General features: G+C 42.2%; 1 protein-coding gene across 1 annotated transcript in view; it reads left to right on the top strand.

Moving 5' to 3' along the window:
- ARHGAP42 (Rho GTPase activating protein 42) overlaps positions 1-9,947 on the top strand; it is a 144,635-nt gene extending 134,688 nt beyond the window's left edge. Inside the window, exons 23-24 of the mRNA XM_015852280.2 lie at positions 4,354-4,433; positions 4,684-9,947. Of these exons, the coding sequence (XP_015707766.1) occupies positions 4,354-4,433; positions 4,684-4,772 (169 nt within the window). The 3' untranslated portion in view covers positions 4,773-9,947. The remainder of the gene's footprint in view (positions 1-4,353; positions 4,434-4,683) is intronic.
- Positions 9,948-17,748: the final 7,801 nt, after the last annotated feature.

Here is a 17,748-nt window from a genome sequence, read left to right as displayed (position 1 = left end):
TGTCTTCTGGAGCAAATGTAGCAGTGGAGAGAAAGAGAAAGCTGACATGTAAAGACCCACTGGTTTTGTTCAAGGGAAACAGTTTACAGGAATCAAGGCTGTTCTTCTGTCTGTGTAGTAGGTGAAGTGTGAGAAAACTTTTAGTGTGACGGGAAAAGAAACAAGATGAGAAGGGGAGGGCATTAATTTAAGGAGTAAAAGTGTAAAAGAAGAGACTGGAACGTTCATGGGCCAGTGACCTGAGCCTCACTGCCTCACCAGTGCTGCACCATTTTACTTCCACTTTTGTTCCTTCTCTTATTCTGTATTGCTCCCTTCTTGCAAACTCTCTCCTGACGTTCCCATAGAACCTGTGTCTTCTCTATCTGTATATAAAAAGCATGTAAGAAGCCAAAATCTGACAAAGGAAAAATGTAGCAGTTGATAATGGATATAAGGAGCAGGTAAGATAGCAAAAAATACTGAAAGGCTTAATAGCTCCTCCACTTCAGCCTTCATAAGAAAGCAGAAGAGCAACAATGACAAGGAGAATGGAAAAGGAGAGGTCAGCAGGCAAAATGAGGAAGAAATAAAAGGCAGCTCAGCTGTTCTTCTAATGCGTCTCAAGTCTGTCTGAGATTTTGCATTTCAGAGCCAGCTCTTATTTGCCTTTCATACACACTATGATCATAAAGGCCGAATTAAGTCCTTAGGGTATTCTCTTTAGGTGATTACATTTGATCCACCCAGTACACAGGCCTTTTGGATTCCTGTCTTGTTTTGTATCAGAAATATTTGAGGACTGTGATGATCTCTATGAAGGGTCTGTTTACAGTGCTGTAAATAACTGATTTTGAAATGTATAACTACTGTTTAACTATGATAGCACTATCTAAGTAGCTTCATTCTGATTTGATGCATTTGTTGCCTTAAACAGTATTTCTTAATCACCTGTACAGATCAAAAGTACCTATACAGCTTTGCAGTGTCACATTGGCTCATGTATTCCAGCAGATTTCTGTTCATTCTCTATAACTACCTGAAGGATGATTGTAGTGAGCTGAGGGACGGCCTCTTCTCTTGTGTAGCAGTGATAGGATGAGATGGAATGGCCTCAAGTTGCACCAGGGGAGATTCAGGTTGGATGTTAGGAAATCCTACTTCTCCAAAGGAGTGGTCAGGCAGTGGAATGGGCTGCCCAGGGATTCACTAATTTGAAGATTTATGATTTATGAGACAGAATGAGAGGCACTACACTTCAGGGTTGGACAGATAAGACCAAAATTTTATGCTCTTCCCACTCTGTGCTCTCTTCTCTGTCACAAGGTTGCTTTCACTTCTCATTTTTCCCATTCCTTCCCTCCTGACTTCAAGTTCATCCATCTCCCAGATTGTAGCTGTAAGGTACTTCTGGCTTCTGACTTACACTTTGTAGACTGAAAACTCATTAGGACAGGAGCATAATTTTAAAGCTTATTTATAACTTTCAAAATAGGTTACTAAAAGTATCTCAGGTGTTGCTGACCATGTGTAATGTGTAGTGAGGCAAAACAGTTTTGGCCTTTGGCAACTAGTGTAAATTTATCATGAGTTTATATGGGCTCATTATGGTTGCACCAGATGATCTTAGTAGTCACTTCCAAATTTAATGGTTCTTTGACAACAAACATAATACAAGGTGGCAAAATGGAAGAGTCTATCCAGTGAAATCATGAAAAGGAGTAACTTCTAGGAAATGTGGGTACCATTTTCAGAGGTTGTTTTTTTCTTTTTTCTCTGAGCTTAGCAATATGAATCACACTCTTCTGAGGTATTTAGTATCATCTTAATAGAGCCATAATAGATGATTGTGATGTCATCACATGCTTTTTAACAATCAGCCTTATTTGCACAGAGGAGAGTATTAACAGCATAAAAGAGAATATTATTTCCGTAAGATACACTAAATGCTGCCAAAGGATCTGTCATCCTATTTCCTTGCTATGATATAGATAGCACTGAGGTGAATAATGAGTAATACAAACAACCTAAGTAATCAAATCAGATATAGAGGGAATAACCCAGCTCTTGAAAATTGCTCCAGAATTATGAGTAATATCTGTAGATTCTGTGTTAGGAGCAAGGGAAGACAATGTGGAGTAGCTGATAATTCATGAGCTTCTGGGAAGGCGATTCTTCGTACTTTCTGCTTCTGTATTTATGTGATTTCTCTTTCCAGAACTGAGAAAGTCAAAGTCCATGTTCTCTTGTCTCTTATTTACTTTAAAAACAAACATATTTGGATCACAAAAGATAAGAAGCTGAAAGCAGAATAGTTTAGTAAACATAGAAGCATAAAGGAGAAAAATTCATTTTACTTTCTCTAAGGACATGAAAAAACAACATGCTTTGTTTTGATAATAACTTAAATAATTCTGCCTCATTCAGATACTTAAGTGTTGCCTTAGATGCCTTTTATTGCAGTGTTTCTCAGATGTTTCATTCTGAGCATGGGAAACTGGCTGGATAGCCACTAAGTGGTGGAATTAATGAAGTTCAAAATCATCCCTGTGTTATCATAAATGCATTACGAATTATCTGATAATCACTGCCACTGTATCCATTGTTAACAGTTACTGTGCTGTTTGATGTGTATAAAGGTTGTATGGTTTATTTTTTTAATTGTGAGGATATTTCAGTGATGCTAAATAAAAAGGACCAAGAAGTAGTTGTTGACATTGAGGTCAAGTGAAATTACTGTCTTATGTGCACACTGGTCCTCTTCCTCTCCCCCACCAAAGCAGACCAACCACATCCAAGTCCATATCTCCGTATGATGACATAGGTAGATGTGCACAGTTGTAATTATTTTGCATGCATTTTTTTCAGTACACAAAATGTTAATATTGTTAGGACAGTGCTGCATCCCACCAGAGCACTGCTTTTATGGCATGAAACAGCGGTAGTACCTGTAGTACCCAGCTTTGTATCATCAGGAAACTTGCAGAGGGTGCAATCCATCCCACCATCCAGGTTACTGGTGAAGATGTTAAACAAAACCAGACTGATGTGGCACTATCACTATATGATTGATGACTGTTATCTCATTATTTTGGGAGGAAAGACAAAATAGATTGTATGTCACTTACATATGCACACTGTTGGAAAATATGTCAAAAATTGGAAACTTCACCAAAGGTTGTGTTTTGGGTCAGTGAGATAAAGTCTGGCTAGAAGGGAAGTTGAATCAGCATCTCCCTGTCACATCATACAAAGGTGAAATGATCAACAGCTTCATCTTTGCGTGGCATAATGTGGTTTTTCAGTAACAGAAGTCAGAAAAGCTGGTGGATCATATAAAAATTGCTTCCAGGGTATAAAATAAAGTCAGGTGTTAGAGTTTTAGATAAAGCAGTGAGAACTCGTAAATGAGGTAACTTTGTGTTCAGACTCTTATTTTGTGTTTTATAGAATCATAGTGCTAAAAATCTTATCACGCCAGTCTGTCCTCTTGCTCTGGAACCAGATCACGATATACCCAATTAGTTCTTCCTACAGATGCCTGTGTAGTGTTGTGTTTCATCATTATTGTTTTCTTAATGAATCTTTATTAACATGAATTCTTCAGAGATCCTCTCCAATTATGGCAGTTCCAGTGCTTTTCTATTCTGACCAGGAATATGTTTTTTCAGCTATAAATTAGAAGACATAAAAAGTCTATTGTTCTAATTAAGAAAATATGTTATCGAATGTTTCAGCGGAAACTGGAGAACTATTTGTTGCACTTTCAGGTAGACATCTACCAGAACAGAGCCCAGACCTTGAGAGCCAGCTGAGCTAGACATGTAGCTTGTTTATAGACAGCTGAATTAAGTGACTTAACCTTAAACTCACTTCAGACACCTTCAGTCTCCTATGCTGCAATTTAATCATCCTGGAGGACACATTTCTCCTTTTTCGTGTGTCATATTTACTTTACATTTATTGTTTTCTTCTGTAGACTAATCAACTATATTACCTCTCAAGTCATGGTTTTGAGCCTCTGATGACTTGCTGATCTCTTTGGAACTCTCTCCATGTAGTTCATAACTGGCTTCAAGCAACTTTTTCAGTTCATGTACATTTACAGGATAATTTCAAGTCTCCCTCAACTATTTTACCAGTTACGATGTTCCAGTTTAAGTTTCTAAGTAGGATGTAGGTCTCTTTTCCACAGTAACATCAGTTGATAATTCCTGATAAACCAGGAGTTATTGTCTGCTATAATTCTGCTCCTCTGAACTACTGTGTAATGAGTTGTTATTATCCTGTGCTTCTGCAAGAGATTATTCCTTCATTTCCCAGGTTTTAAGTTCATTTTTTCATATGTTTTTTTCTTATTTTTTTTTATTTCAGACAAGCAAAAGCCATGTATTCCTGTAAGGCTGAGCACAGTCATGAGCTGTCTTTCCCACAGGGGGCAATCTTTTCCAATGGTAAGATGTTTTACATTCCTTGTTTACATTTAATCCAGCAAACAAAAACAAAACAAAACCTGAACTGAATCCACAAGATAAGAGTGTAATTCAGCTCTCAGTTTTTGCCTGTTTTTATATTGCTCTTGGTTAAATGACATTTAAATAAACATATGAACCATGTATGGGATCTGTTAACTATAAATATTTACTGTAAATATGTTTTGCTTAATTGTTTTGGGTTTTGTTGTTTGTTTTTTTTTTTTTGCAGTGTATCCATCAGTGGAACCAGGCTGGTTAAAAGCAACTTATGAAGGCAAAACAGGACTCGTTCCCGAGAATTATGTTGTCTTCCTCTAGTAATCTTTAGTGGACAGCAATATCTTCATGGTATCCATGGTAACAAATAATAAGCACTCTGATTTTTTATCTGACACAGATATGGGATCAGCCCGTTAGCTGAGAGCGGTAGATTTCCTTCAGATACTGCAGCTGCAGGTTACATAGCTCCCTATCAACGGAACAGAATGTAATGAAACAGTTAACAGTTACTGTACTGAAGACGGTACTCTGTTTAAATAACTTCCATTGTTTGCAAAGGTTGTTCTGTTCTTCTTTTATGGGTAAGGAACACTAAAGCAATAAAATCAAAGAAGTTGCCATTTAGCTGCAGACCTTCAGGTCTGAGGATGTTGCACACAGAAGTGTGAAATTTAGAGGGAATGCACTCTATGGCATTTCTTGGAATCAGTATTTCTTAATATGAAAAGGTTCATAATACAAGTGATGCATTGTGATCTGAATGCTTCCTTACAGAATCTGATTCTGAGGTTAGTCCTGATCATTTCAAATAAGAAACAGGTCTTCCATAAATCAGAAGTTTGAATTTCTGTTAGACATTGAGCTCGCAATATGTTACAGAATGTATGTAACTGGTAGTGAAATCAGATTACTGCCTGAACAGTAAATTCTCCTTCAGAATGTGATGTTTAATTTATGTTTCATTTAGCTACTTCTTAGTGTTAAGGTTCTTAGTTCCTCCTTTCTGTGTGAACACAAATAACAGTAACTTGTATTTCCATGTTACCAACCAGGTGGGAAGTAATCTCAGTGTATCTCAGAGCACGGGTTGTAGGAAGCCAGGAGATACTGAATCTGGAATGATTCGTAGATACCAAAGAAGGGATGAAAATAAAGTGTTACGTTTTCAAACCCGAGATAAAACGTAACTGAGTCCTTTTCAAGTTTTTCCATTGTAAGACAGATATCCTGTGAAGTTGCAGGTTTTATAAGCTCTGGATGCCAAAAGTTTTTAACCTGACTTCCACTGAAGTATTTGGCAAATGTTTCCTCCATTCCACAGAATAAAAGAATTAACTTTTAGCTAATGCAGTTTTTGTGAATGCCTGTCGTCTGCTGCTGGAGGGACTGGAAGGAAAAAAGAACAACAACCCCAAACCAGAAAATACAAACAGCTTTTTAAACTGGAGGCTCTTTCTTGCACACCTTGATAGGAAAACATGCAGTGCTTAGTTGTCTCCTTACTGTGCTATACTGAGAAACAAGAGATTTAGGCACCGTATGAACAGTTTTTCAGTGTTGGTGGTACAGAAAGAATTCACTGTTTCAAAAAGTAACCCAACCTTCGTTCTTTGTCTGGTAACATTAAGCAACATATAAACAGTCTATTAATTTCTAAGGTTTACACTGCTTCTAGAAAGTTTAAAGATGAGCTGTTAGATCTACAACCAGCAGCAATCTATTGATGGCTTCTTTTTTTTCCATAGCCTTTTTCTAGTTTAAATTAGAAAATAGGTTTACTGTCAGCGTGTGTATAAAGAGCATGACTTTTGCAGAGTAATTCTTCGTTGGGATTCAGGCTGTTGGAAAAAGTTTCTAGGACCTTCTGCTGGTTAAAGTATTAGTGGCGCTCCAGAAAGGGCAGAGCCTGGAGGAGCATCTTTCTGTTGTTTCAGCTGGGGAGTGTGTGGCATTAATTCAGGCTAGAGGGAGTAAAGCTGACTGCAGGCAGTTGAAGACAAGCTGCTTGAATTAGTGACAGACTGATCTGGGTTCTTTCTTCACTCTAAAGAGCTTCTAAGGCAAGGGTCAGATTGGGTATCAGGAAGAGATTCTGCACCAGAGGGTGGTGGGCATGGAACAGGCTGCCCTGGGCTGTGGGCACAGCCTGGAACTGCTGGAGTTCAAAGTGCATATGGACAGAGCACTCAGATATACAGTGTGATTTTTGTGTGGCCCAAGTTGGACTCAGGGATCCTTGTGGGGCCCTTCCATCTTGGGATGCTCTATGATTTTATGATTAGGTCGCAAAGCTGTATTCAGTACATGGTGATGAAGTGTTCATCACAGGCAGTGGAGGCAGAGGTGTGGGCTCATTGCATTTACCCAGAGCTGATGTGAAAGGAAGTGAGGAATGATTCTATGATTCTGACTTTTCTCCTCAGACTGAGCCTTTCTTGATTTTAAAGCAAGACAGTATTTCTTTTTCTAACCTACTCCTGCAGCTGCCTCTGCCCTGGGAAGATCAAAATGGGTTTGTTTGTGTCTTTGCTTTATTTCACAATCCAGAAATCGCAAGGTGTCAGATAACTTATCCCTGCTGAGCTGCCCAGGAGCAGTGCTGCTGCAGGGGAAAGGAGCAGGGAGGGAGACAGCTGCAGTCAGAGACACGAGGCCCCACATGTGTATCACCTGTGTGGAGAGATGCTGTGCCTGGATCTGGCAGCAGTACCAGGCAAACTGGCCTCTGTTGAACATCATCTTATGATCCCTCACACTTATTAAGAGGAATTTAATTGTGAAATTCTTGAGAAACAGCGAAGTAGGAAATTATTGCTCCTATTTGCTTCAGTCTGTATTTGTTTGGGTGTTCTCAGAAGGAGGTTCTGAAGCCAGCTGATCTGAGTGCAAACTGGAGGACTCAAAGTTGCTACGTTCATATGAAGCAAAAATAAAGATGCAAAGTTCAGTTCCAGAGCCTGTAAGCATTGAGGGAAAGGTTGTGGAAGTACTGGGAGGAGTCCCTCTTGGGGAGGGGTGGTCTGTTCCCATGCATTCAGCTCACGTTAGATACAAAATTCAGCTGCAAAGATAGCTTCATAAGGAAGTGAGTTTCATTAATTTGGCTGCGCACCGAACTAATCTGTCTTATTTAAGGCTGGGCACTTTTTCAGGCCCTTCTGAAGCAGCCACGATGATCAAATAAATAATTTGAAAGGAGGTTGAATTTAAAATGGCATTTCCATCTGAAAATGTTACATCCTTTTTTAATTACAGTTAATAGTGACAGATATTAGGGTTACTTCATTTCTTTCTTCTACAGTACATAACAAGCATTTTCTGTATCTCCACGCTGTGGGTTCTGGATGCCTCAGCTCTTCTCTGACTTTCCAAGAGGGAGTTTTTCTCCACAATTTGTGATAAATAACAGTGTTCACAGACTAGAATGAGAGAGAGCAGCACCGCGGTCATCTCATGACCCCTGGCCAAATATCCTTTCTCGTAGCTGTAAAGAAGCAGAAATCCACGTAACATTTAAATGAAGATACAACGCTCAGATAGTGCCTTACCAGAAAATTAAGAAGGCTGAACTAATTCACGGTATTGATTTAATGTTTGTTTTGTTATTGAAGTCAAATTCTCTCTACAAGCAAAGTCTACTTTGTAAAAGAACATGTCAGTTTTCTCTGAACATCGCTGTAGAATTGCAGGTAGATAACACGCGATGGCTTTTGTTTGTGTCTGTAGCCAGGGCTTGTGTCATTAGCCGTGTTTATTCTGTGTTAAACTTTTGGTACGTGTTGCAGCACAACATGAACCAAATTAATAGAGTGAAGGACTGATATATTGTAAGATAAATATGTAAAGAATATTAATAATTTTATATTCACGCTTCTTATTAATGGCGATAAAGATGAAAAAAAACTATTTTTGATGTAATTTCTGTGAGTTCAGCGTTACAGTGTTTTTGCCATAGGTTGGCATTTAGAGTTCTATGTAACAAAACTCTTAAATTAAACTGTAGCTGTCTGAAGTCCCCACCTGATCTATAAAGTTCATTTGTTTTATTATCTCTGGAAAAAAATGACACACAGATTTGCTGACCAGCGCTACTCTGTGGTAGGAATAGTAATTTATTTTCCTCTTACGCATTCTTTGTTGATAAACTCTATTCTTCACCTGTAATTGGCTTTGCTTTAATATGCCTTTAGAAAAGATTCATTAGGAAGAGAAGTTGCAAAACTCATCAGTTCAAAACAGTAGTTACAACAACAAGAAAAGCTTTATGTGGCAGCAGTTGGATTTTTGTGACATTCTCCCACTTGTCTGTTTTCCAGTTAATAAGAACTAGTTAATAGGAACTGAATAAACGATGAACCCCAAAGGTCCGTTGTTCTTCGTGCTTCTTTTCCTAAGGTAACAGTTGGTACGGTTTGGGATTGAGAAAGAAGAAAGGCAGTAAGGGAGCTAGGCCTCAGCTGGGGGGGATGTCTCAACTGATGGGAGCTCTCAGAGCTCTAGTGAACCCAAAGGTAGACAGACCTTGGGCAATTTGTAGTGAGGTTTTGCTGGCCAGAAGCCCTCATGAAATAAACTGAATATTCTGCTAATGGGAAAACATGCTTGGCATTATCCTTTTGTTTTCAGCAGCACCCCGTGTGAATCATTCAGTTAGAGGATAAAAAGCAGTAAGCAACGTTCAGTCCTGCACTTTGTGGTTATGCAGCCACTGGTGCTGCAGCCCTTCCAGTTGCTGTTCATGCAAAAGTCAGACTGTTGATCAGGCTGTGTCGGCACCGGTCCGGAGGTCTCTTTTTGCATAAGGTTTTACACGGGCATTTGCTTTCTTTTAATAAGGTGCTTGGTATCCAAACAGCTACTAATACAATGTTGTCATTCAGTCACTGAAGGTAATAGCATTGTTTCTCTTGTCCTGTATGTGGCAGTATTTAATAAGCCGCTGGATAACCTTTGTTATTTTAAGTATAGAGAATGGTGTTTTAACCCTTGGATGTCTGGGCTGAATGCTGTTCTGCAACTGAGCTTCTTTGCAAGTGTTGTATCAAGAGTTGTCATTAAAGTTCTGTCACCAAAGGCTGCAAAATGATCTCAGCACTGCAAGAGTTTATGTTATAGCAAAGGGCAGAGCAGCTGGAGAGAGCAAACAGACAGGGTCAATGTTCCAAGCATATTTATGACAGTTCTGGAGGTATTAGAGTTTATAGGGGTTACTTTAGATACTATATGGTATTTTAATAGGAAAGTATATACAATCAATTACTATATATATATATATATATATATATTTAATAAATTCCTACTAAATTATCTTATTGAACTCTTTGTTTATTTTGTGGTGTGGTTTCAGTAATTATCTGCACTCTGTATATATCTACGTGTAAATAACTGGCATGACATGCATAAGCTGACTTGCAGGCAGCTCTATGTTGTACTTTACACTGTATTTCAGAAATCTGTTAAATGTTTTAAAAATAAAAAAAACCTTCCTACATAGACGGCATTCTTTATTATTTTTAATCTTGGCTGCACCAATTTTTCCCCTCAAAATAATAACGCTCTTGTTCTTCAGGGAGTTGTGGTCAGTGGCTTAACAACTAGGTGGCCATCAGTAACAAGCACTGTCCTTTGGAGTTCCGTATTGAGAATGGTACCATTATTTAACATCTCTTTCGATGACGTAGATATGGGATCAAGTTTGCTGATGATCCCACACTGAGTGGTACAGTTGATAGGACAGAAGGAAGGGTTGTCATTCAAAGAGACCTAAAAAAGCTGGAGAAGTGGGCCTGTGTGAACCTAATGACATTCAAAAAGGCCAAGTACAAGATGTTGCACTTGGATTGGGGCAATCCCAGGTGTTTGTACAGACTGGGAGATGAATGGATTGAGAGCAGTCCTAAAAAGAAGGAGCCGGGCATACTGCTGAATGAACGTGAACTGGTAGCGTGCAGTTACAGCCCAGAAAGCCAGTCACATCCTGCACTGCACCAAAAGCAGCATGGCCAGCGGGTCAGGAGAGTTGGTTCTCACCCTCCATCCTTGAGAGACGCCATCTGGAATATGGCATCCAAACCAGTGTATGATTCTATTACTTGATCTTCTTCCACTAATGATATCGAGAGGTTTTTGCCTCTGAAAATTCTCACTGGATGGACAGCTGAAGGGAAGTGTGGAGATCCAAAGCCAACAATAGTGCCTGTAAGTGATGCAGCGTGAGTGATGCAAGTGATGCAAGTTTCCTTGCATTATCTTTCCCAGCATTTTTCCAAAGCTTTTTTACCTCTGAGACCAGTGGCTTTTCTAGCCTTAGGAAGGGAGTTATTTCCATTGTTGTGTGTGCCCGAGCCAGGCAGAGTCCTGAGGTCACCTTCCCAGCCTTTCACCTCACAGGACTCCCCAAAAACCCAAGTCGCTTTTAAACTCTTTTAAAGTCTAGGCTTTATTAAGTTATTAACTGAAATAGCAGCTTTTCTTTAGCAATAATACCTCAAAAATTCTTAAGGAATATAATAGAGCAGTTCAGGATCAGGTTCAATATCTGAAATACACTGGTCACTTTTTCTTTCCGCCTTTTCCCACTAAGTTGCAGACTCCTTAGCTTTTGGGTCCTCTGCTCTGCAGGATAATTACAGCCCAAGAATGGCATTTGGGGCATAGACTAAGCCCTAAAATTGATCTCATCACTTGTTTTTCCAGTGTCTGTAAAGCCATTTTTCTTGGCATCTTCGATCAGCTGTAAGATTTCTCCCTGAGATACAGATGTTCTTTCTTTCTGTGAGCATTTAAATGTAAAAAATAAGAATAAATCCAGTAAAAGTAGCACAACATGACCATGTGATCACTGAACTGACAACTGCCAAGGGAGGAGGCAGTGCATTCCTTACAAGAAAGACCAGAAGTCCTTCATTATTTAGTTGCATTGAGGCACACTGCAGCCTCCTTCCCTGTAGACTTGGGGTACTTTGCTGCTTGGAAGCCCAGTAGTGCGGCCTGTCAAACAGTTGGTTTGTGGAACAGTTAAGGTGTGAACAGAGATGCTTAAGTACAGTGGTTCCAAGCCCCTGTGGGGTCGGGCTGATGGGAAGTGAATGGGAACAGCAGTGCATGTGGATGTGAATATGGACTGAGCAGGCTGCAGTGTTGGGTCTGAACTGGAAATGTTTTTGTATGAGTTGAGCGTGATTCACGCCCTCAAAATCCATCTCCCTTTCTAAGATGAACATGATGCTTATTAAGCATGATAAACGTGTATTTGCACTTTGTATCATTTCATTTCACATTCATGAAGCTATGTAATTCTGATCAAACACTGATATGGGAAGAAAAGTATCAAAAGATATTCTTGACATTTTTGCAATGGTTGGCTGGTTTTCCATTGTATTTATTGCAACAAGCTCAAAAGCTGAGCTAACCTGGAGCAAGTGCCTTTGCCAAAGATCGTGGTGTGCTTTTTTAATGTAAACATGAAAGGTTTCATGGGAACGTTTAGTGACCTCCACAGCCAGCACAGAAAGGAGCCTTAATTCACTTGAAAGCACTTTGGTAATTGGAATACATCTTTCTGCCAGTATAATTGAGGAGCTGATTAGTTAGACTTACCTTTCATGGGTATATTTCATTTAAAATTACTGTTAATGGCTCTCAGGTGCCCTTATAAGGGATTAGAGTCTACTCGGAATGAGAGGCATTAGCAGTTTGTTTTTGTTGATGAGCATTTTCCTTTTGTCTTCTTACAAAAAAAACATACAAAATACAAAAGAAACAAACAAAAAAACAAAAATAAAAACCCACCCACATTGAAAGGGAAATGTGCAGCTTAACTTGATGGTGGAGAAGGGAAGGGAACTGAGGTCTGGGTTCTGCACAGGGGTGCAGGGAGCAGAGTGAGGAGGAGGAGGAGGAAGATGACAGTAATGATGATGAACATGAGGAGGATGATGATGACAATGAGGATTCCTCTTCCACCACAACTCTGAGCAGGAGCTCCAAGTCTTCAGCCCATGCTTACACCTCTGCTAGACAAATGTGAGCACAGTCTGTAAGCAGATGAGATCGCTGCATAGCCCCATGAGAAACCTTTCAGGGGACAATTCACAAACCCAGGCGGAAGAAAGATAAAGAAACCTGAGCTTGATAGATCTCTCCAAATAAATTAATTCGTGTGAAGGATACAGCTGGTTCCCAGCATGAATCAAGTGCTGTTTGCAAGGACCTCACAAAAAGATAACGAAGATTAGGATTTCAGTCTGCCTCAACAGTAAAGCTGAGCACAAAGCAATGGTGCTGACAACTGAATTACTGCATAACAGCAGAATTCCTATTGGCGACGAAATTCCACCAAAAAAAGTTGAACACAACAAAGTGGGCTCTGGCAGCACTTTCTAGAGTCATCTGAGAGGCACCAGGCAAAGAGCAGAAGACACCATAGAGAATGAGGTGAAATTAAGTTGGATTGGGCACTGCAAACAAATACAAATGCAAATACAGCCTTACAAGAAACAGCTTAAACAGTCATTCTGTGTCTGTTCTTTCTGCATGAGGGATGCTGATGTTTGGTCATAAGAAATACTGTTTCTACTCTGTAAATATGAAAAATTGTGCTGTGGGAAAAAAAAAAAAAAAAACAAAACAATTTTACCCTTGGAGCAACACAGAAATAGTCAAGATCTACCAAGAGGTTCAGAGAATCACAGAATCATAGTGGCTGGAAGGGACCTCCAGAGATCATCGAGTCCAACCCGCCTGCCAAAGCAGGATCCCTACACCATGTCACACAGGTTGGCGTCCAGGTGGGTCTAGAATGTCTCCAGAGAAGGAGACTCCACCACCTCCCTGGGCAGCCTGTTCCAGTGCTCCGTCACCCTCACTGTAAAGAAGTTCTTGCGCAGATTCATGCGCAACTTCCTATGCTCCAGTTTCTAGCTGTTTCCCCTTGTCCTGTCCCCACACACTGCAGAAAAGAGTCTGTCCTCACCACTTTGCCCCCCATACCTCAGATTTATAGACCTGGATCAGGTCCCCTCTCAACCTTCTTTTCTCAAGACTAAACAGACCCAGTTCCCTAAGTCTCCAGACATATTTAAAATTTTATATAAAATTTTATAAAAATTATAAAAATTAATAAAAATTCAAAAACAAACCAAACTTGTGGTATATGTGCCCTTCTTTTGGTGAAACTAATGCATCAGCTTTGGGACACCGGTGGATGGCAAGCTGAGACTAACAATTGCAGAAGCCAGCTTTAAGCTTGACTGTGTTCACTAGACATTATTTTTGGGCTTTGCAACTTGAGTTCACGGTGAAGGCATGGCCAGGACCCCCTTTTCTGCAGAGCTGGCACTGACATCACTGATCATCAGCACAAGAAGTAATAAGTAACACAAATACATTAATCTGACTTAAGGTGGTGTATACCAATGTCTCATTGGCAGGCTACTTTCCTCCGCATTCATCAGAAATTCTTGTCTGTAGCGAACTAAGCAAATACAAAGCGAACTATAAAGCTCGCCAGCTAGGCAAAGACAGTAAACTGTTCCCATCTTAACGGAGAAGATAGTAAAAAAGGTGTGTATCTGTAAGCCAAGTAAACACTGTCATTTCTTCCTTCTCTATATCATCGTTCACTATGTGCCACCATTCTGTATAGCATAATGAAGGAAGTAATCTTAGAAAAGTGACGTGGGTTCCTGTTAAGCACACTATTTCTTGATTTCAAGAATCATTACAGCCATAGGACGGGTAAAGAAATTTGGTTTTTAGACTTAGGTAAGAAGCCACCATTATTTCACAGAATCACAGAATCGTAGGGGTTGGAAGGGACCTCCAGAGATCATCGAATCCAACCCCCTGCCAAAGCAGGCTCCCTACACCACGTCGCACAGTGTAGGCGTCCTGGCGGGTCTATGAATGTCTCCAGAGAAGGAGACTCCACCACCTCCCTGGGCAGCCTGTTCCAGTGCTCAGTCACACTCACATGTAAAGAAGTTCTGCCGCACTTTTCGTGCGGAACTTCCATCTGCTGACTTTATCCCATTACCCCTAGTCCTGTCCCCACGCCACTACTTTGAAAAAAAAAAGGAAAGGAACCAGCCTCAAAAAAACCTCTTATGGGGGCTTTTTTTTTTCCCGCACGCTCAGGTATTTATAAACATGGATCAAGTCCTCTTCTCAGCCTCTTTTCTCAAGGCTAACAAGACCCGGTTCGCCTAAGGTCTCTCTACTCATAGGGAGATGCTCCAGGCCCTTTCATCATCTTAGTGCCTCGCTGGACTCTTCCAAGAGATCCCTGTCTTTTTTGTACTGGGGAGCCATAACCGGACACGGTATTCCAGACCTGAGGCCCAACAGGGCAGAGTAGAGGGGGAGGATCAACCTCCTTCGACCTGCCCTGGACAACGCTCTTTTTAATACACGCCCAGTATGCCCATTGGCCTTTTTGGCTAACAAGGGGGCACACTGCTGGGCTCCATGGTCAATCTGTTCGTACCACCAGGAACCGCCAGGGTTCCTCTTCTGCAGAGCTCCTCTCGCAGCAGGTCTTCCTCCAGCCCTGTACTGGTGCATGCAATTATTCTACCTAGGTTTCATAGCACTCTACACTTGGCTTTGGTTAAACCCTCATCCGGTTTCTTTACTGCCCAGCTCTCACAGCCTGTCTCCAGGCTCTCGCTGAATGGGCAACCCACAGCCTTCAGCGCGTGTCAGTCAATCCTCCCAACTTCGTGTCATCAGCAAACTTGCTGAGGGTGTCACTATCCCCCATCAGGTCGTTGAGAAGTGTTAACAAGACCGGACCAGTACAGACCCCTGGGGGACACCGCTAGTTACAGGCCTCCCGACCAGACACCGCACCGCCAACGACAACCCTCTGCATCTGCCAGTCAGCCAATTCTCGACCCACTTCACTGTCCACTTCATTTATCCCCGTACTTCCTCAGCTTTGTTATAAGGATGTCACGGGGGACAGTATTTCAAAAGCCTTTACAATTTTTGTCAGCAATATACATCTCAGGAATTGCTTATTAAGATCAGGAATTATTTACTCAATTAACTGGCTCTTTAAGAAAATTTTAAAAACTACATTGAATAACGACTCACATATACAAAAGAGACTACAATTCTGATTCAGATCCTGGAATATCCAGGATATACTGGATAATATAATTTAACTGGAATTAAATAAATAATTAACTCTTAATACTCATTAAGAGTTGCCATAATGTTGTGCTCTTTAGTCTGTTCGTGATCCCTTAAAGGAGTAAAAGAATTGGTGAAAACTAATCTAACTGCAGGCAAACCTAAGCGAGACCCTGGAACTTCAGAAAAACATAGATCAAGGCTCAAGATGGATCAGGCCCGCTTTAATTTATTGCCCCTGCAGATAGGGCTGATAACACACTCGTCTCAGAGATCCCTCTCCTTGAGTCAAGAAGTCAAGAGTTGGACAAAGGACTGAGATTTAAAGTGAACCTGACAGGCTTTATGAAGACGCTAACATCTGCGGAAATAATAAAAGAATATTGCATCGACAAAACTGAAGAAAAAATTGAAGCAAATGCACACCAAAAAAAAAATTTCGGTTAAAGAACAAGAGCGATTTAATCTGTAATCGCCCCTTAGAGTAGTACAAATGTTATGAAAAAAAGGCCCAAAAAGGGGCTGCTTTCCTCTGCCACAAAAACCCGAGGGAAACAAAGGAAACCCAGTCTTCGGCCACGTGCATCCGAACAGGGGCAGAGCCGCGGCCATGGAGGCGCAGGGCAGCTGTGAGGGGGGGCCGACAGGGTGGGGCCAGAAGGGTGGGGAGGGGGCCGTCTGTGACGGCAGCAGCGCGTCACAATGCGGGGCTGGCATCGAGGCCCAGCAGCGGGCAGACGCTGCTCCACTTTGGCCTGGGCCAGCGTGAGTGCAGCAGCAGGGGGAGGCTGTGCTGGCCGGCGCGCGAACTGCGGCCCGCGAGGGTTTGGCGAGCTGCAGTGCCGGCAGCGAGCGCTCAGGGGGAGCCCTGTGGAAGCGGCTCTCTGGGCACAGTCAGCGGCGGCGCTGGGCCATCAGCCCCCGCTTGCCCTCCCAGCTGCCCGGGCCCGCCTCGTACCTGACCCCCAGGGGCTCGTGTGTGGCTCCTGCCACGCTCCCCCAGCCAGTGCCTACGAGCTCCCACCCAGCCCCTCTCACTGACCTCCCTCTCTCAAATCTCTTCCAGAATCATGGCTTTTGGCGTTTTTCTCTCGGCCTTGTTGCGCAGAGAGTGGCCTTTCGTTGGTGAATGAGTTGGATGTGGAAAACGCTTGAACGCATGCTGTGCAGCGTGAGGTGTTTCCTGCAAGAGCAGATGACACTGCAGTGGCAAGCACGTAGACAACCTGGGGCAGAGCTGGATAGGCACCGAGCCTTGTCCTCTCGTGTTGCCTTACTGGAAGGTTCTGCAGCCTTCATTGAACGCATGCGTGATGGTGTTTTCTGCGAAAGCGGAGTGAAAAAGCTTCGCGCTTCCGCTTCAACGCAATTAGCAGAGAGCAACCTGCGAGAAGAGCAGGGTGGATATCCAAGCCTTCTCTTCTCTGTGTTGCCTTAACTGGAAAGGTTTGCAGTGTTCTTTGCGATTCTCTTCCTTTTTCTCTGGTTCATGTGGAAAGATCTTTAAAAGTTCCAGAAGAACTGGAAGACATCAGTATGAGGAGTAGCTCCATTCCGTGAGCAGGAGCAACGGGAACCGGAGGCTGCAGCAGGAGACAGCGGAAGAGGAGGGAGTAATCTTCTCTGTTGCTGATGTGCTTTGGCCAGAGCATAATTCTCGAGACAACTGTGAGCAGATACTCCCCCTCTTTTGGTCGGCCTCATCAGCTTTATGCCAGTATTGTGGTCAGATACTTTCTTTCCGGTGCCACGAGCACCCAATCGGGTGGGGCAAGTGCCTATGTAAGGCTGGTGATTCCCCCTGAGAGTGAACCCATCTTCCGCCTGCTTGTGCCCCTGTCGGCCCCGCGCCCGTGGGCACGTTTTCCACCTGATTGTACTGGTGCCGCAGTGGAGCTGCCAGCAAGGAACCATCCCGACATCCGTGTAGATCTGGGAGATGCACAGTGCGGGAAGGAGCGGAGATGGGTATGCGGTGGCTTCCTCCACACCTCCAAAGGAAGAGCTGAATCAGCACCCCAGCACTGCTACGTGACTCTGCCAAGGACGCCTACCACAATTTACAGATGCGGAAGAAGAGACTGCCCAATGGTTCCAGGTGCTGATCACCAACCAAATGCCTGGAAATGACATGCCTGAGGCAGAGACATGCACTATG

Source organism: Coturnix japonica, chromosome 1 (assembly GCF_001577835.2).
Source record: "Coturnix japonica isolate 7356 chromosome 1, Coturnix japonica 2.1, whole genome shotgun sequence".
Taxonomy (NCBI): Eukaryota; Metazoa; Chordata; class Aves; order Galliformes; family Phasianidae; genus Coturnix; species Coturnix japonica.
The sequence above is the reverse complement of the archived record's forward strand: the minus strand, read 5'-3'. Positions and strand labels throughout refer to the sequence as shown.